General features: G+C 40.3%; 1 protein-coding gene across 1 annotated transcript in view; it reads left to right on the forward strand.

Moving 5' to 3' along the window:
* Positions 1 to 474: 474 nt before the first annotated feature.
* AXDND1 (axonemal dynein light chain domain containing 1) overlaps positions 475 to 20,286 on the forward strand; it is a 161,920-nt gene continuing 142,108 nt past the window's right edge. Inside the window, exons 1-7 of the mRNA XM_030936362.1 lie at positions 475 to 568; positions 2,749 to 2,921; positions 4,473 to 4,576; positions 13,854 to 13,974; positions 14,598 to 14,683; positions 17,980 to 18,036; positions 18,709 to 18,811. Coding sequence (XP_030792222.1) covers positions 475 to 568; positions 2,749 to 2,921; positions 4,473 to 4,576; positions 13,854 to 13,974; positions 14,598 to 14,683; positions 17,980 to 18,036; positions 18,709 to 18,811 — 738 coding nt within the window. The remainder of the gene's footprint in view (positions 569 to 2,748; positions 2,922 to 4,472; positions 4,577 to 13,853; positions 13,975 to 14,597; positions 14,684 to 17,979; positions 18,037 to 18,708; positions 18,812 to 20,286) is intronic.

Raw genomic sequence — 20,286 nt, forward strand, 5'->3', positions numbered from 1 at the left:
ATGTGTGGGTAGGATAGCGGGTGTCCCTTTGCAGTCATTTTTAACCAAGAAACAGTGCGAGGCCTGCCCAACTCCCGAGTTTGTGGAACTGGCGCGCGAGAACGCTGCCTGTGTGGAAGGTCGGGGTCCCCAGCCGAGCCGCTTGCAGCGAGTGTCGCCCACCAGGGGTGCCGGCGGTCTGCGGGGTCCTGCCTTGCTCCCTGACCCTGACCTGACGGTTCACTGAGGCCTCTCAGTCGCGACAGATAACCCCAGAACATAGAGGTCGCCCCGAAGAAGGAAAACCATGCTAGATGAATTCTAAACTGCGATCTGAACCTAAGTACTCAATGGGTGTCATCTTTTTTTCTTTTTTCCTCTCCCTGCAGGATTATGTGGCAGCCTGCAAGTCCCAGTGCGGCGCTGATTTGTGTCTAAATTAGCTTTCCGGAGGCCTATTTCAAATTACTAAAGAGATAGGAGGCATTGTTTATTATGTCTCTCCCGAAAACGCCCTCCACCCCGCTAAACTCTGCATCAACGTCTGAGAGCAAAAAGTTAGTGTCTGTAGCCAAGGAAGGGACGAGAGGTAAACTTCGATGATTCTGAAGTCATAAACAGCCATGGCCGTAAGACTGAAATCACCTTCCATTCACTGGTTTTTTAAATCGGATACTCAGAATACCTTGATTGGCTACATTTTTCTAACACGCTTGCTTAAATAAAGCAAGAAGTCATTCCTTTTACAGTATTTTGAGTCAGAGTCCTGTTTCACTACTCCATCTAAATACTGTTTATAACTTTTTTCAAATGTTGATTTATATATGGTTTTCAATTCACCCTATTTTAAATATCAATAGGTTCCTGGTCTTTGGCTTTAAGGAACTTTGAAAAAGTAATAGTGAGGTTAGGCGCGGTAGCTCACACCTGTCATCCCAGCACTTTGGGAGGCCGAGGTGGGCGGATCACTTGAGGTCAGGAGTTTGAGACCAGCCTGGACAATATGATGAAACCCCGTCATTACTAGAAATACCATAATTAGCCGAGCATGGTGGCTCTCACCTGTAGTCCCAGCTTACTCCGGAGGCTGAGGCAGGAGAATCGCTTGAACCCAGGAGGTGAGGTTGCAGTGAGCCATGATCGTGCCATTGCATTCCAGTCCGGGAGACAGAGCAAGACTCCATCTCAAAATAAATAAATAGGCCGGGCGCGGTGGCTCACACCTGTAATCCCATTTGGGAGTCCGAGGCTGGCGGATTACGAGGTCAAGAGTTTGAGACCATGCTGGCCAACATGGTGAAACTCTTGTTTACTAAAAATATAAAAATTAGCTGGGCTTGGTGGTGCGCGCCTGTAGGGCTACTCGGGAGGCTGAGGCAGGAGAGAATCACTTGAACCCGGGAGGCGGAGGTTGCAGTGAGCCGAGATTGCACCACTGCACTCCAGCCTGGAGACAGAAGGAGACTCCGTCTCAAATTACGAGATCAGGAGTTCGAGACCAGCCTGATCAACATGGTGAAACCCTGTCTCTACTTAAAATACAAAAATTAGCCAGGTGTGGTGGTACGCTCCTGTAATCCCAGCTACTTGGGAGGTTGATGCAGGAGAATTGTTTGAACCCTGGAGGCAGAGGTTGCAGTGAGCCAAGATCTTGCCACTGCACTCCAGCCTGGACAACAGAGTTAGACTGAGTCTCAAATAAATAAATAAAACAATAAAAAGCAATAGCAGAGATAAGAGAAACACAATTTAATACAACGTGCCAATTTGTATTAGCTTTTAGTAATTTTTGTAAATTAGAGTAATTCCTTAAGATTTTCATTCATATGCGGATCTGTACTAGAGTCAGCTAGTGTTATCCTTACCCTCTGTTCTGTTAAAGCTTTTCCCATCTCACCTGCCCCTTGTCCTAAAGCCCCAAGCCCCACCCAACTTTTTTTTTTTTTTTTTTTTCTGTTTCTTTTGATCTCAAGCTCTTGGGAGATTTGGTAATGTAAACCCTAACAACTTTTGACAGTAATCAAAGCATGATACCTCCTTATAGAAATAAATGTAAACCATACCATGTTAGGGGCATAGATTAAGAATAATAAAAACTCAACTCTACCTGACTTCATAGGAGGGCTTTTCCTATATATAAGCCCAACTACCTGCCTGTATTACTCCCCTGCCCTAGTCAAGCAGGGTAACATTCTTTTTATAGTTCCCATTCCACAGATTTGTCAGCTCAGATTGTTCCACTCTCATTTGCAACAATCCCAGTTCCATTTTTACTTTGAAGCCCAACCCAGACCCTTTCCACTCTATAAATGCCTGGATTTAATGTAATTATTCTCACCTTTGAATTCATGTAAGAAAAAAATTACTAAATAATTTAACAGCTTGCAGGGAGAGATTTGTGATTTTAATATGAAAGGGAAGATAGACATTCATTCCTATCTTCTTAAGGCTCTTCCAGTTATCTGAGCAAGTGAAATGAGTTTAGTTTTCAACTTTGAATTGAGAATCATGCAGGTTCATCTTAGTACCTGAGTTTTTGAAACTGTGTTTGATGTAATGTGAGTAGGGTAGGCAAGATGAGTGTTATTTTCCTTGACTAGATGATGTTCACTGTTTTAAATATTATTTGTTACTATCCTTGTCAAATAGAAGCAATGTTTCTCCCTGTTAGAAACAAATAGATGGGATTGATGAGGCAGTCTGAGAAGCTCCATCTAGCTTAAAAAATATATATATAGTAAGAACTTTTCTTTTCCACTACTTACTTAGGACTTCCTGAGCTAAAGGAGAAAAAAAACATGGTGGATCATTCAAAATCCCTTCCTACTTCCCTTCTGAATGAGTTCATTCCTAAAGAAGTTCTTCTTTCTCTGACCTATGCGGCCAATGCTGGTCCTTGTCCTGAAAACTTACTGCCTCCTAAGAAAATTAAAACCCTGAAGGTTTGTATGTACATATGTAGAGTAATGGGGAACATTATTTTTTGGAATCTGATTATTCTTTAAGTATTTATTGTGCACATATTATATATTCCAGATAGCCTTAAAAATTTTAAGATTGATTGATGGAGACAGGGTCTTACTACTGTGGCCCAGGCTGGAGTGTAGTGGCCTGATCATTGCTCACTGCAGCCTTGACTACCCTGGCTCAGGTGATCCTCCCACCTCAGCTTCCTGAGTAGCTGGGACTACAGGTCTGTGCCACCACGCCTGGCTAATTTTTGAATTTTTTGTAGATCCGAAGTTTCGCCATGTTGCCTATACTGGTCTCAAATTCCTGGGCTCAAGCAATCTACCTGCCTTAGCCTCCCAAAGTGCTGGAATTTCAAGAGTGAGTCAACATGACTGGCCTTAAGAACATTTTTTAGGCCGGGCGCGGTGGCTCACGTCTGTAATCCCAGAACTGTGCGAGGCTGAGGTGGGCATATCACGAGGTCAGAAGATCAAGACCATCCTGGCTAACATGGTGAAACCCCGTCTCTATTAAAAATACAAAAAATTAGCCGGGCGAGGTGGCAGGCGCCTGTAGTCCCAGCTACTTGGGAGGCTGAGACAGGAGAATGGTGGGAACCTGGGAGGAAGAGTTTGCAGTGAGCCGAGATCGCGCCACTGCATGCCAGCCTGGGTGACAAGAGTGAGACTCCCCCTCAAAAAAAAAAAACAAAAGCAAAAACAAAACACAAAAATGAGCTGGGCATGGTGGCACGTGCCTATAGTCCCTGCTACTCGGGAGGCTGAGGCAGGAGAATCCCTTGAACCCAGGAGGCAGAGGTTGCTGTAAGCCGAGGTTGTGTCATTGCCCTCCAGCCTGGACGAGACAGCGAGACTCTGTCTCCAAAAAAAAAAAAAAAAAAAAATTTAAAGTAATTTCTTAGATTGAAAACTCCAGTCTTGGCCGGGCGCGGTGGCTCAAGCGTGTAATCCCAGCACTTTGGGAGGCCGAGACAGGCGGATCAGGAGGTCAGGAGATCGAGACCATCCTGGCTAACACGGTGAAACCCCGTCTCTACTAAAAAATACAAAAAACTAGCCGGGTGAGGTGGCGGGCGCCTGTAGTCCCAGCTACTCGGGAGGCTGAGGCAGGAGAATGGCGTGAACCCGGGAGGCGGAAGCTTGCAGTGAGCTGAGATCCGGCCACTGCACTCCAGCCTGGGCGACAGAGCGAGACTCCGTCTCAAAAAAAAAAAAAAAAAAAAAAAAAAAAAAAAGAAAACTCCAGTCTTTTGTATAAATTGTTTCCAAGGCTTGAGTATTTCCATTGACCTGTTTTTATGTGGATTTACTAAAATGATCATTACTACCCTTAATGTTTTTCACTCACTATAGAATTATTCTAGTTTTAGTCTTTATGTTATTTAATAAGAATTCTGCTCTTTCTTTTTTCCTTAGAGTACCCAAGTGACCTTAGTGTAAATACAGTAATGTAAATACAGTACTTACTCAAAACTATTAATAAATTTTATTTGATTAGATTGTATATTTGCTTTTTCCCAGGGCACTCTTCCACGCCTTGTAGACCATGTCTGGCATCACCCTGTTCGAAGGAATAAATTCAAATACCTGATTGACCATCCCGTCTCCCTCACGGGAGCTGGAAGGTAAAGAAGGAAGATAGTAGGGTAGATGCTGATAAATAGAGTTGGTTTTCTCATTTGGTATGATTACCTTGGGAGGGGCAGCATTAGAAAAATCACTGAATCATAGATGATAAAATTTACAGTATCTTTGAATCAGAATACAATCCAGAAGGGCCAAAGACCATCTTTTTGTGTATAATTATTATCAGTAGGATGGAAATAGGTGCTGGCTTTACATACTTTTGGTTTAAATTTGTTTTTTGCATGCCTTTGTATACTTGTCCCTATACTCTCCTATTCCCTGTTGTACCCTAGTAAAAGGGACAAGATCCAACAGGCAGAATGCCTTTAGTGCCCCTTTTATCTGTGTGTATGTCTTCCTTGTGGACATCTTTAGAAGAAAGAACTAGGTAACAGCTTCATGATGTGGAAAACCTTGAAAAACAAAAGCTTAATTTCTGTATCTCTCCAAAGGGAGCCCTTCATCTTTATACTGTTTCAGATCAAGTCAGCAAATACTATTTGTTTTTGTCTCATTCCTACAAATATTCTAAATGTCAACATTTTCCTCGTGAAGATTGAGACCTGCTGGTTTTCTATGTATTGTCCACTTACCAATTTATTCCATGCATGTCCCCTCACTTAAATGTCACTTCTTTTGAAAGAAATGTTTACACTTTACATACTTGAGTAGGTTATGTAGTCTTTCTGAAGCCCCATTTTCTCATATGTAAAAAGGGAATAATAGACTTGCCCAGTTTTGTGTGTCTCCCAGGGATATTGAAAAGCACAAATAAGATAATGGATGCAAGAGCACTTGTAAAACTATATGCTATTACTCAGCTATGCTTCAGTGCAAGAAAAACTGGTAGAAACTTGTCCTATTGACTTTTTTTTTTTTTTTTTTTTTTTGTTGAGACGGAGTCTCGCTCTGTCGCCCAGGCTGGAGTGCAGTGGTGCAATCTCAGCTCACTGCAAGCTCTGCCTCCTGGGTTCACGCCATTCTCCTGCCTCAGCCTCCCCAGTAGTTGGGACTACAGGCGCCTGCCACCGCGCCCGGCTAGTTTTTTTGTATTTTTTAGTAGAGACGGGTTTCACCGTGTTAGCCAGGATGATCTCGATCTCCTGACCTCGTGATCCGCCCGTCTCGGCCTCTCAAAGTGCTGGGATTACAGGCTTGAGCCACCGCGCCCGGCCGTCCTATTGACTTTTATGTCCTGAGGCTTTATATTTTATTCTATGCCTCCAGATCATGGTTATAATTATTAGTAGCAATAATTAGTATTATGAGTTGTTTGAAGTACTTTGAAAATTAATTAGCTATATCTCAATGTGGCAATAAGCTGACATTATAGTTTTAATGTTGGCCAGGTGCAGTGGCTCATTCCTGTAATCCCAGCACTTTGGGAGGCCGAGGTGGGCAGATCACTTGAGGTCAGGAGTTCAAGCCTAGCCTGGGCAACATGGTGAAACCCTGTCACTACAAAAAATACAAAAATTAGAGAGGCATGGTGGCGCACACTTGTAATCCCAGCTACTCGGGAGGCTGATGCAGGATAATTGCTTGAACCCGGCAGGTGGAGATTGCAGTGAGCCGAAATTATGCCATTGCACTCCAGCCTGGGTGATCCAGTGAGACTCCCTCTCAAAACAAAACAAAACAAAAAAATAAAGTTTTAATGTCAAATGACTCTGAGTTGGAGTTTTTTAAGTGTGAAGTCAGGTTGACAGGATAATGCCCCCTCAACCCCACTAAAACATTTTCACTCTAATCTCAGAACCTGTGAATATATACCTAACCTGGCAAAAGGGGCTTTGCAGATATGATGTAAGTTAAGGACATTGAGATGGATAGATTATCCTAGATTGTCAGGGTGGGCCCAACCTGACACCTGAATCTTTAAAAGTGGAAAAGGAAGGTGGTCAAGTGGGTCAGAGAGATGAGAAAGGAAGAGGACAGATTTGAAGTGTGAGAGGAGTTCAGCCTGCCATTGCTGGCTTTGAAGATGGAGGAAGGGGAAAAGCAGTCAATAAATGAATTTGGCTATAGAAGCTAGGAATTCTAATGACAGCTCAGCCACCAACTCTCAAGGAAACAGGGATCGCAGTCTTACAACTTTAAGGAATTGAATTCTGTTAGCAATCCAAATGAGCGTGGAAATGGATCTTCCTCTAGAGCATCCAGAAAGAAACAGCCCTGCCAACGCCTCGATTTTAGCCCTTGGAGACCCTGTTGGACTTCTAACCTATGGAGCAGTAAGATAATAAATTTGTGCTATTTAAGATGCTAAATTTGTGGTAATTTGTTATGGCACCAATAGAAAACTAATGCACTAATGGACAACTAATCATGTTCATAACGAGATAACTTGTCCAGCAACCTCAATCACCCAGAACCCAGCAGTAAAATATAAACAACAAAGCAAGCAAATATTCTCTGAGTCATATTTTTCGACAACTCTTTCAGCAGAGTTCAGTGCAGAAAATAAATCAGTCTAGATATTTTAAGCAGGAAAGAATCAAATGCAGAACATTGGGTATTTACAAAATTGTTGGAAGGGTTAAAGGAGCTGGTATGAAGAAGTGCCTGTGGGAATAACTCCCAGAACAGGGTGAAATTGACAACTTCAGATAAAAGACATTTTATATATACACATAACCAATGATGATTTGCAGAAAAGTGTGAATTATGAGCTCAGTTTAATAATCTGGGGGCTGAAGAATGAGTTGGAGGATTTCTTAAAGTCAGATAAATAAAATCCAGTTATTATGTTATGGTTAAGAATCAAAGTTGTTTTTTTGTTGTTGTTTGTTTTTATTTTTAAATAAAAATAGATTTTTCAGAAGGGTGGAAGCTGGTGTTTTACCACAGAATTTTATGAAGAAACAAAGCATATCTCTAATTATTATTATCATTGTTTTTGAGAGACGGAGTTTCACTCTTGTTGCTCAGGCTGGAGTGCAATGGCAGGATCTCGGCTTACCACAACCTCCGCCTCCCGGGTTCAAGTGATTCTCCTGCCTCAGCTTCCCGAGTAGCTGGGATTACAGGCATGCGCCACCATGCCCAGCTAATTTTGTATTTTTAGTAGAGACAGGGTTTCTCCATGTTGATCAGGCTGGTCTCAAACTCCCAACCTCAGGTGATCCACCAGCCTCGGCCTCTCACAGTGCAGGGATTATAGGCGTTAGCCACTGTGCCTGGCCCTCTAATTATTTTTAATAAAAAATTATATTTCAACAAATAAATAAAACAGGCTTCTTCTAAAAAAAAATAACCTAATCACCTCTTAAAGGTTCCACTTCATAATGATACTATTAAAATGGCAATTACGTTTCCAACACATGAATTTCTAAGGGACACATTCAAACCATAGCAATACCCAATACTTTAATAATGCATAGAAATACAAAAGGCTCCTCCAAATCATGAGTGAACTCCCATTCACAATTTCTTCAAAGAGAATAAAATACCTAGGGAATCCAACTTATAAGGGACGTGAAGGACCTCTTCAAGGAAAACTACAAACCACTGCTTAACGAAATAAAGGAGGACACAAACAAACGGAAGAACATTCCATGCTCATGGACAGGAAGAATCAATATTGTGAAAATGGCCATACTGCCCAAGGTAATTTATAGATTCAATGCCATCCCCATCAGGCTACCACTGGCTTTCTTCACAGAATTGGAAAAAACTACTTTAAAGTTCACATGGAACCAAAAAAGAACCCGCATTGCCAAGACAATCCTAAGCAAAAAGAACAAAGCTGGAGGCATCACGCTACCTGACTTCAAACTATACTGCAAGGCTACAGTAACCAAAACCACATGGTACTGGTACCAAAGCAGAGATATAGACCAATGGAACAGAACAGAGCCCTCAGAAATAATACCACACATCTACAACCATCTGATCCTTGGCAAACCTGACAAAAACAAGAAATGGGGAAAGGATTCCCTATTTAATAAATGGTGCTGGGAAAATTGGCTAACCATATGTAGAAAGCTGAAACTGGATCCCTTCCTTACACCTTATGCAAAAATTAATTCGAGATGGATTAAAGACTTAAATGTTAGACTTAAAACTGTAAAAACCCTAGAAGAAAACCTAGGTGATACCATTCAGGACATAGTCATGGGCAAGGACTTCATGACTAAAACACCAAAAACAATGGCAACAAAAGCCAAAATAGACGAATGAGATCTAATTAAACTAAAGAGCTTCTGCACAGCAAAAAGTTACCATCAGAGTGAACAGGCAACCTACAGAATGGGAGAAAATTTTTGCAATCTACTGTCCGACAAAGGGCTAATATCCAGAATCTACAAATAACTTAAACAAATTTACAAGAAAAAAACAACCCCGGCCGGGTGCGGTGGCTCAAGCCTGTAATCCCAGCACTTTGGGAGGCCGAGATGGGCGGATCACAAGGTCAGGAGATCGAGACCATCCTGGCTAACCCGGTGAAACCCCGTCTCTATTAAAAAATACAAAAAACTAGCCGGGCGAGGTGGTGGGCGCCTGTAGTCCCAGCTACTCAGGAGGCTGAGGCAGGAGAATGGTGTAAACCCGGGAGGCGGAGCTTGCAGTGAGCTGAGATCCGGCCACTGCACTCCAGCCTGGGCAACAGAGCGAGACTCCATCTCAAAAAAAAAAAAAAAAAAAAAAAACCCTATCAAAAAGTGGGCAAAAGATATGAACAGACACTTCTCAAAAGAAGACATTTATGCAGCCCACAGACACATGAAAAAATGGTCATCATCACTGGCCATCAGAGAAATGCAAATCAAAACTACAGTGAGATACCATCTCACACCAGTTAGAATGGCGATCATTAAAAAGTTAGGAAGCAACAGGTGCTGGAGAGGATGTGGAGAAATAGGAACACTTTTACACTGTTGGTGGGAGTGTAAGCCAGTTCAACCATTGTGGAAGACAGTGTGGCAATTCCTCAAGGATCTAGAATTAGAAATACCATTTGACCCAGCAATCCCATTACTGGGTATATACCCAAAGGATTATAAATCATGCTGCTATAAAGACACATGCACACGTGTGTTTACTGCGGCACTATTCACAATAGCAAAGACTTGGAACCAACCCAAATGTCCATCAGTGACAGACTGGATTAAGAAAATGTGGCACATATACACATGGAATACTATGCAGCCATAAAAAGGGATGAGTTCATGTCCTTTGTAGGGAGGGACATGGATGAAGCTGGAAACCATCATTCTGAGCAAACTATCACAAGGACAGAAAACCAAACACTGCATGTTCTCATTCTGAGCAAACTATCACAAGGACAGAAAACCAAACACTGCATGTTCTCATTCTGAGCAAACTATTGCAATGAGAGAAAATCAAACACTGCATGTTCTCACTCATAGGTGGGAAATGAACAATGAGAACACTTGGACACAGGGTGGGGAACATCACATACTGGGGCCTGTCATGAGGTTGGGGGAGGGAGAAGAGATAGCATCAGGAGGAATACCTAATGTAAATGATGAGTTAATGGGTGCAGCACACCAACATGGCACATGTATACATATGTAACAAACCTGCACATTGTGCACATGTACTCTAGAACTTCAAGTATAATTTAAAAATTAATTAATTAATTAAAAAATAGAAAAAGAAATACAAAAGTCTCCTAAAGTAGCTTCTTGAGGAAATTTGAGTGATGATTACTAAATTAAAGTATTCTTTATTTATTAAAAAAAATTTTTTTTTTTTGACATGGAGTCTTGTTCTGTCACCCGGCCTGGAGTGTCATGGTGCAATCTCGGCTCACTGCAACCTCTGCCTCCCAGGTTCAAGCAATTCTCCTGCCTCAGCCTCCTGAGTAGCTGAGATTGCAGGTGCCAGCCACCACACCTGGCTAGTTTTTTAATTTTATTTTTAGTAGCAATGGGGTTTCACCATTGTTGGCTAGGCTGGTTTCGAACGCTTGGTTTCAGGTGATCTGCCCATCTTGGGCCCCTACAATACTAGGATTGTAGGCGTGAGCCACCGTGCCCGGCCCCAACATATTCTTTAGATAATTATATGTGTGTGTATATATGCATAAAATATTGTGTGTATAATATACGTATAATTATATAAAATATGTAATGTATAACAATGTATGATGCATACATATGCATTATATATGTATATACCTATATACTGTGCATATATATGTATATACCTATATACTGTGCATATATATGTACATACATATATGTACATATATGTATATAATATATAATATACATACACACAGATACATATATATACATGAAGAATTCATCATTTTTAGCTAACAAAACAATTGTAATGGCCAACTGCTCCAGTATTTATTGATGTGATAGGAACTGCTGTTGCATCATCCTGAGAGCAGCTCATTCAGATCTTTGTGACTATCTAAAGCCTGTAAGAGGGTGGAACAGAGAAAGAATCCGGAGGATTGGAAAATAAAGCTCTAACATTTCTCCCTTGGACATGTCCAATAGAACCAGAATATCACAGTGCAGAACATCAATAGCTTGATGTCTTTTGCTACCAATATATATGTTTAAAAATCGTTATGGTCAATGTTGTATATTTCAGGATCTTCCTGGGACACCAGAACTGGCCTGTTTCCACCAACCTCATATGCCACATCAGCTGCCAAATGACACTGCCCTCAAAGCACACCACCATTTCACAATATTGCAACCATTATAGTCATTCTAAAATAATTTAAAATTTCATTTCATTTATAAAACCTTTCTGGCTTCTCTTAGACTAAAGCCCAACATGTTAAGCATGATTTGCAAGGCTTTCTGTGTTTAGTTCTCTAATTTCAATAATTTTATTCTTCATACTTCAACCGTATATTCAGTCATCCCTCATACTGAGGGATATGTGGGGGATTGGTTCCCAGACACTGGCAGATACCAGAATCTTTGTATATTCAATTTCTGCAGTCAGCCATATATGAGTCAGAAACTCATGTATGTATATGGAAAGTTGGCCCTCTATATGAGGGTTTCGTATCCAGTGAATACTGTATTTTCAGTCAGTGTTTGGTTGAAAAAATTTGTGTATAAGCAGACCCAGGCAGTTCAAGGCTGTGTTGTTCAAGGGCCAACTATACTAAATTTTCAGTTCGCCGAAGTCACCATGTGCTGTTGTGTCTCAGGACCTATGCATATGCTGTTCTCTACACTTTTTGGTTGCTTACCTAAATCCAAATCAGTTTTTTGTTCTTACTAATTGTTACTGCCTCCTGAGGTTTACCCTGACTTGATCTAAACTGTATTGAGGTGTTGTTATTAGTTGTTCCAATAATATTCTATTCTTTGTTACAGTAGTCTTCATATTATACTTTTCTTTGGTTTTCGAATCTTCCCCGCTGTATTGAAGGCTCCCCCGTGGTAGGGACTGTGTCTATTTTAAGAAATAGTTCTATATTCCTTTCATCTAGCATATTTTCTATCACTTATAATATGGTTAATAAATATTTGCTGAGCAAATTAATGACTTTTAGGCACGTTCATGAACAATCCTAGAACCCAGGGCACCCAAATTTAATAATGTAGTTTTTTATTTTTATTTTTTGAGATGGAGTCTCACTCTGTCGCCCAGGCTGGAGTACAGTGGCATGATCTCAGCTCACTGCAATCTTCGCTTCCCAGGTTCAAGTGATTCTCCTGCCTCAGCCTCCCAAGTAGCTGGGACTACAGGCATGTACCACCCTGCCTGGCTAATTTTTGTATTTCTAGTAGAGAAGGGGTTTCGCCATCATGGTCAGGGTGGTCTCGAACTCCTGACCTCAAGTGATCTGCCCGCCTCAGCCTCCCAAAGTGCTGGTATTATAGGCATGAGCCACTGCACCTGACCTTGAAATTGTAATATTTCTCTATTGTCATTCTTCACCACTAGAATCAGTTCCATGAAGGTAGGAACTTTTTATTTGCTTTTTTCACTATTAATGTTCTTAGCTCCCAGAATAGTGCCTGGTATGTAGTAGATGCTGAATTATTCTTTACTATGTAAACCAGTAAATACATTTGGAGTTTATAGAAAGATATAGTGGACAATCATTTCAGGGTACCATTGTGGTGATGTTTATGCCTATTGTTTTCTGTCTTGGAAATCTTAAAAGAGTCAATGACTCAGAATTCAGTCTCCTGGGAGAGTATATTTGGCCTAGCTTAGACCACTTGCCCACATGTTGGTTACCAGAGGATTTTTTTCTCCACTTTTCTTTATTTTGTTTTATTAAACTTCTTATTTTGAAATAATTTAAAGTCTCACAGAAAAGTTGCAAATGTGATCAACCCTGGAAAACATTCCAGGGAAGTGTGGTAGAAGATAACTGCTAAGAGAGTGTTTAACTTGGCAGTGGTGGTCATCATCAGCTTTCTAGAAAATTGTTTCAGAAGAGAGGTATGGGTGGAAATCAGATTGCACGACAATTTCAGAAAGTCTGATGTTTAACACAAGTGAGCGATGATCGATCGATTGATCCATTGATAGATCATAATGACATGACAGTGGCCAGGCATAGTGGCGCCTGTAATCCCAGCACTTTGGGAGGCTGAGGCGGGTGGCTTACCTGAGGCCAGGAGTTCGAGACCAGCATGGCCAACATGGCAAAACCCCATCTCTACTAAAAAATGCAAAAAATTAGCCAGGCATGGTGGTACGTGCTTGTAATCCCAGCTACTTAGGAGGCTGAGGCAGGAGAATTGCTTGAATCCGGGAGGCAGAGGTTGTAGCAAACTGAGATTTTGCGCCATTGCACTCCAGCCTGGGCGACAGAGTGAGACTCTGTGTCAAAATAATAATAATAATAGTAATAGTAATAATGATAATAATAATCACAACATGACAGCAATGCATGTTCAAGGAGAGATTTTTATAAGGGGAAAAAGTTTATTATAGATCAAATGGGATGTTCCAGTAGAGTTGGAGATACACAGAAGTTAGGACTGATGGAATGTGACTCCTGAGGATATGGGCAAAGATGGAATCAAGCACCTAAGTGGAGGGAATAACCACAGGAAAGAGAATATATTTTAACCTGATACTGAAGGAAAGAGTTTGTGATATGAATGAGAAGTTTCAGGTGGAGAAGAGAAAGAATTTGGGAAAATTCATGTTTAATGCCTCAGGCTTAGTAAAGTGTTACTTAAGGAGATCAGTTTTGCTGACACAGAGGACCATCTTACCCATTAGATGGATCTGTGCAGATCTCACCTGCTGTTATGTGGTATCCAGATAGAAAACTTGTTTTTTGAATATATTTTTCTTACTTTGTAGGGATATTTCTTTTCTGTATGATGTTAAATATACCAAAGGACAGACTAGGGAGAAGGCAGTTTGTCCCCCACATTTGGCCCGTTCATTACAGTCACATGATGGTGTCATTGTGCCGCATAAGGTAAGTAAAGTATTTGACAAATAATCTTCTCTCCCTCTGTCTACTTTTAAAAATCATTTCTCCAAAATATAAGACAATGTCATACTATAACAACCTGCATTGCTCACCAATCTTCATAGCATTTTGAAATTACTTCTTGAAACAGGAAAAGGGTATTTAGCAGGAAAAGATCAAAATATCTTATTCTAAGCCATTTTGCAAACCACAGTTAATCTGTTTTAATCTAAAAAACACAGCGTGGGAGATTAGATTGTTTTTTTCCCCTAGAAATCCACATATAAAGTTGTAGGATTCTTATCTTTGGTATCTTGCTAAGTTGAATTTTAAATTCCCTGCTGAATTTAAAGGAAAAGAATCAATAAACTTCTGAATATATGGGACACATGTGACTAATACTAGTACCAAGGTTATTCTTTAATTTATGGTTATTTTAGAGATGTGTGCTCTGGTTAGTTTTTGTCATTTGCTGTGACCCACATTACTAATATTGTTATTTCTCCAGTCAAAATTTCTCATCTTAAAACATAGTATCTCTTTGGGTTAGGAATTAGGATTTGTGCAAGTGAATTTTTTCTCTATTAATGTATTCATTCTTTTTTTGTTTGTTTTTCTTTTCTTTTAAGCCAAAGACACTAACAGATACTTTGATTCCTGAAGAATTTCATATTGTGTCAAGTACGGGAGTTTCAGGTTTGGAGTGTTATGATGAGTGAGTACTATGATATGTAAAGAATACCTGCCCCGGCTCGGTGGCCCATGCCTGTAATCCCAGCACTTTGTAAGGCCAAGGCGGGTGGATCATCTGAGGTCAGGAGTTCAAGACCAGCCTGGTCAACATGGTGAAACCCCATCTCTACTAAAAATGTAAAAATATTAGCTGGGCGTGGTGACGGGTGCCTGTAATCCCAGCTACTGGGAAGGCTGAGGCAGGAGAATCATTTGAACCTGGGAGGCAGAGGTTGCAGTGAGCCAAGATTGTGCCATTACACTCCAGCCTGGGCAACAAGAGTGAAACTCCATCTCAACAAAAACAAGAAAGAATACCTGACAAGTTGAACTGTTTCCTCCTTCTCATATATAGAAGAACCTGAGAATAGTACACTCATATTCCTGAGCAATATATAAACTGAAATGAGGAAACATTTGAGCCAGCCATCCTAATACAATTAAGAAAGATACAAATTGGCTGGGGCCAGTGGCTTACACCTGTAATCCCAGCACTTTGGGAGGCCGAGGCAGGCAGATCAGGAGGTCAGGAGATCAAGACTATCCTGGCTAACACAGTGAAACTGTGTCTCTACTAAAAATACAAAAAATACAAAAAAATAGCCAGGCGTGGTGGCGGGCGCCTGTAGTCCCAGCTACTCTGGAGGCAGAGGTGGGAGAATGGCGTGAACACTGCAGGGGCAGCTTGCAGTGAGCCGAGATTGAGCCACTGCACTCCAGCCTGGGCGACAGTGCCAGACTCCATCTCAATAAATAAATAAATAAATAATTTTTAGGCCGGGCGCGGTGGCTCAAGCCTGTAATCCCAGCACTTTGGGAGGCCGAGACGGGCGGATCACGAGGTCAGGAGATCGAGACCATCCTGGCTAACACGGTGAAACCCCGTCTCTACTAAAAACTACAAAAAACTAGCCGGGCGAGGTGGCGGCGCCTGTAGTCTCAGCTACTCGGGAGGCTGAGGCAGGAGAATGGCGGGAACCTGGGAGGCGGAGCTTGCAGTGAGCTGAGATCCGGCCACAGCACTCCAGCTTGGGTGACAGAGCGAGACTCCGTCTCAAAAAAAAAAAAAAATAAATAATAAAAATAAAAAATAAAATAAATAAATAAATAAATAATTTTAAAAAGAAAGATACAAATTAAAAAAAAAAAAACTAAAAGTACTTAAAAGAGTTTGGGATGTTAGTGATATTATTCATATTTTTTTCCTGCCATTTAATTTTGAATTTTTTTAAAAATGGGACTTTGTTTTGAATGCGTGACTATGCCGTTTAGGAATGATTTTGAGCAATGATCATGGAGACAAAGGAAAGTAGCCCTCTGAGCCAGCATCTCATAATCCATGCTCCAGGGCTTGGCTCCACATTGCAGACTCATTATCTTGTCGTCTTTGATTCCTGTTTATGGGATTGAAAATAGGATCTTGCTTTTATTTTCTGAAACAACACTTGAATGTTTTGTAGTTTAGAAAACAAGAACTTTGGACTAAGATTTTATGATAAAATATCCAGCGGCTATCACTCTTTTGATATTGTCTTTTCCAATATGTATGTTATAATACATTGCATTTCATTGTGATGGTATGCTTCAGAACGATATTTTGCCCATTTTTTGGGTAACCTTTTATTTTAATGTAATTTCAGGCACAAAAAGTTGCAAAAATGGGAAAAGGAATACCTACCTCCTCTACCTTGAGTCACTGGTTGTTTACACTTTGTCTCATTTGCTCTTAAACATACACAATCATGCATACATATTTTCAAACTACCACCAAATACTTCAAGTATTTTGAATATTTTCAAAATACTTTTACCACCAAATACTTCAGTGTGTATTTCCTAACAACCCATTGGTTTTAGATCTTTTGATGACTTTTTTTTTTTTTTGAGACAGAGTTTTGCTCTTGTTGCCCAAGCTGGAGTGCAGTGGCACGATCTTGGCTCACCGCAACCTCCGCCTCCCAGGTTCAAGCAATTCTCCTGCCTCACCCTCCTGAATAGCTGGGATTATAGGCAGGCACCACCATGCCCGGCTAGTTTTTTGAATTTTTAGTAGAAACAGGATTTCACCATGTTAGCCAAGCTGGTCTTGAATTCCTGACCTCAGGTGATCTGCCCACCTTGGCCTCCCAAAGTGCTGGAATTATAGGCATGAGCCACCGTGCATGGCTGATTTTTTTTTTTTTTTTTTTTTTTTGGGACGAAGTCTTGCTTTGTCACTCAGGCTGGAATGAAGTGGTGTGATCTTGGCTCACTGCAACTTCTGCCCCTGGGGTTCAAGCAATTCTCATGCCTCAGCCTCCCGAGTAGCTGTAACTGCAGATGCCCGCCACCACGCCCAGCTAATTTTTGTATTTTTAGTAGAGATGGGGTTTTGCCATTTTGGCCAGGTTGGTCTCGAACTCCTGACCTCAGGTGACCCACCCACCTTGGCCTCCCAAAGTGCTGAGATTACAGATGTGAGCCACTGCACCCAGTCTTGATGAATTTTAAAAATTTTCATCATTTCTTCTGTATGATCATTATTTCTTCTGCCAATTTGTTAGTTGGCCTTTTTACCATATGGAATAATGGATTTCTATTTTATTTGATGGATTTTAATTCTTTACTATCTTTATGTTATGTTATGTTATGTTATGTTATGTTATGTTATGTTATGTTATTTTTTGGAGATAGAGTTTTGCTGTTATTGCCCAGGCTGGAGTGCAGTGGCGTGATCTCAGCTCACTGCAACCTCCACTTCCTGGTTTCAAGTGATTCTCCTGCCTCAGCTTCCCGAGTAGCTGGGATTACAGGCACACGCGACCATTCCTGGCTAATTTTTTTATTTTTATTTTTATTTTTAGTAAAGAGGGGGGTTCACCATGTTGACCAGGCTGATTTCAAACTCCTGACCTCAAGTGATCTGCCTGCCTCAGCCTCCCAAAGTGTTAGGATTACAAGTGTGAGCCACCGTGCCCAGCCCATTATTTTGATGCTCAAATTTTTCCAGATTTGGCCCATGGCCAAACGCCGCTCCTTTGAGTTGTCTCTTGTGTTCTTTGCACATGTCCCCATGATTATTTGAACACTTATTTTCTGGCTCGATAAGATTTCCAGGTTCGTCTTGTATTTTCCAACTCCAGCCCTGGAATGGGTGGTGAGTCACTTCTCCAAGGAGTACTGATTCCTTTTAGTGGAGAATGGTACTTAGAAACCAAGATTATGGGGGTTAGTTGTGCTAATTGATAAACAGGCTAGAAAATTTTCTTAAAATAACATTTACCTATCTTATTTATTGTAGCAAATACACTACTCTCCTCACAGATAGTGAAAACAGGCTATTGCTCTTCCCGTCCATGTAAGTACATTTATTTTCTCAAATCTTTCTAGGAAGAATAGCTATATACATACATATTTCTTGGTACTTTATTAAACAAAATTATTAAAATTATAGCAGCAACCCAAGACAATAATTGCCTACAATTTCATCATCTAATCAGTGTTTTCGTTTTTACAATTGTATATACAATATTTATGAATTTCATTTGTCTAATTGCATATTCAATTTTACATGTTTACATATACAGCATAATATTTAAATACTATAAAGTACTTTTATATTGTATGTTTAACCATTAGTATTTCTCTATTTTGCTATAGTCTTTTTTTTTCCTTTTCTTTGTCCCTTTCTTCTCTCACATTGTGAGGTAACCAATGTTAAAAATTTGATGTTTATCTCCCCACATTTTTTCTTTTGCTATGTTCTTACACTCCTATGTGATAGGTATATAGAATTTTTTTGGGGGAAGCATTATTTTCTTTTATGAAGAGGAGAATCATACTATTTGCATTTTTCTTGCTTTTTTCTACTGTATTATTGGTCTCCCAATAGATTAGGTCCAATGCTCAAAATGCCATTAATATCCCAGAGAGCGTATATATTCTCTTTACACATATTATATTCTTTTTGCCATTTGAGAATTACTTGTTGCAATGTTAATTGCATAAGTCTGCCACCTCAATTTTTTAGGAAACCTAATAAAAGAGTAGAAGTGGCCCAGCTGAATGATGTCATGGATACTATGCTAGAGAGGGCTGGTGTGGAAAATCAGGAATATACAGGACCAACTAAGGTAATTGAAAAGCTGAATGCAACCTGGTGGCTAACAGCATACACTCAGGAGGCAGATTGCCTGGGTTAGAATTCTGACCCTGCTGTATATTTGCTGGTAGCCTTGGACAAGTCATTTAATGTATTTGTACCTCAGTTTCCTCATCTGAACATTGGAGATAATAATGTCACCTCATACGGTTTTTGTGGAGATGAAATGACATAATAAATGTAAAGTGCTTAGAACAGTTCCTGGCATGTGATAGACACTGTATAATTAATTGTTAGTATTATTATTTCACCAAATATAAGGTATCATTGATTGTAAGACCCTTATTATTTTATGTAACACTAAAAAACACTGCCAGGTATATTTTTAGTAGAGATGGGGTTTCACTTGGCCAGGCTGTTCTCAAACTCCTGACCTCAAGTGATCTGCCCACCTCACCCTCCCAAAGTGCTGGGATTACAGGCATGAACCACCGCACCGGCCCACCACTTGTAATTTTTATTTTCTACTTAAGAAAGAACTCTTTTAGTCTTACATAGATAGAGACTTTTTTCTTTATCAGGGCTATTTCTTTTTTGTTTTATATATTTCATTTGTATAGAATTGGAAACTTACAGAAAAAGTTCAATACAAGACAATGCTATGTAACCTTTACCCAGATTCTCCATCTAGTTATTTACATTGTGCCCTATTTGCTTTCTCCTTCTCTCTCCTTCTCTGTCTACATATGCATCGTTTTGTTCTGAACCGTTTAGAGTGAGTTGGAGATATCAAGCCTTTTTAACATCCAGATATTCAGGATATATTTCCTACAAACAAGGACATTCTCTTATATATCCATAATATAGTTATCAGGAAATTTAATGTTGATATGATAGTATTATCTAACACAGACCACATTTAAATTTTATATTTTATCAATTGTCTCTATAATGACTTTTAAAAATAGCTATTTTTTCCTCCTAGTCCAGAATCCAAGGATCACACAGTTCTTTTAGTTGTCATGTTTCTTTAGACAACTTTAATCTGAAACAGTTTCTCAGCCTTTCTTTGTTTTTCTTGACCTTGTTGTTTTGAAGAACACAAGCCAGTTACTCTGTAGAATGTTCTTCAATTTTGGTTTGTCAGATGTATGTATAGTCATGATTTTAGATTGAGGTTTTTTATTTTTGGCAGGTATAACATAGAAGTGACATTGTGACCTTTTCAGTGCATCAGATAAAGAGGCATGTGATTAAACCAATTTTTTTTTTTTTGAGACAAAGTCTTACTCTGTCACCCAGGCTGGAGTACACTGTGATCATGGCTCACTGCAGCTGCAACCTCCCTGAGCTCAGGTGATCCTCCCACCTCAGCTTCCCGAGTAGCTGGGACTACAGGCATGTGCCACCATGGCTGGCTAATTTTTATATTTTTTGTACAGACAGGGTCTCACCATATTGCCCAGGCTGGTCTCAAGTTCCTTGCCTCAAGCCATCTGCCCACCT

The sequence above is a fragment of the Rhinopithecus roxellana genome, chromosome 8, assembly GCF_007565055.1.
Source record: "Rhinopithecus roxellana isolate Shanxi Qingling chromosome 8, ASM756505v1, whole genome shotgun sequence".
NCBI lineage: Eukaryota > Metazoa > Chordata > Mammalia > Primates > Cercopithecidae > Rhinopithecus > Rhinopithecus roxellana.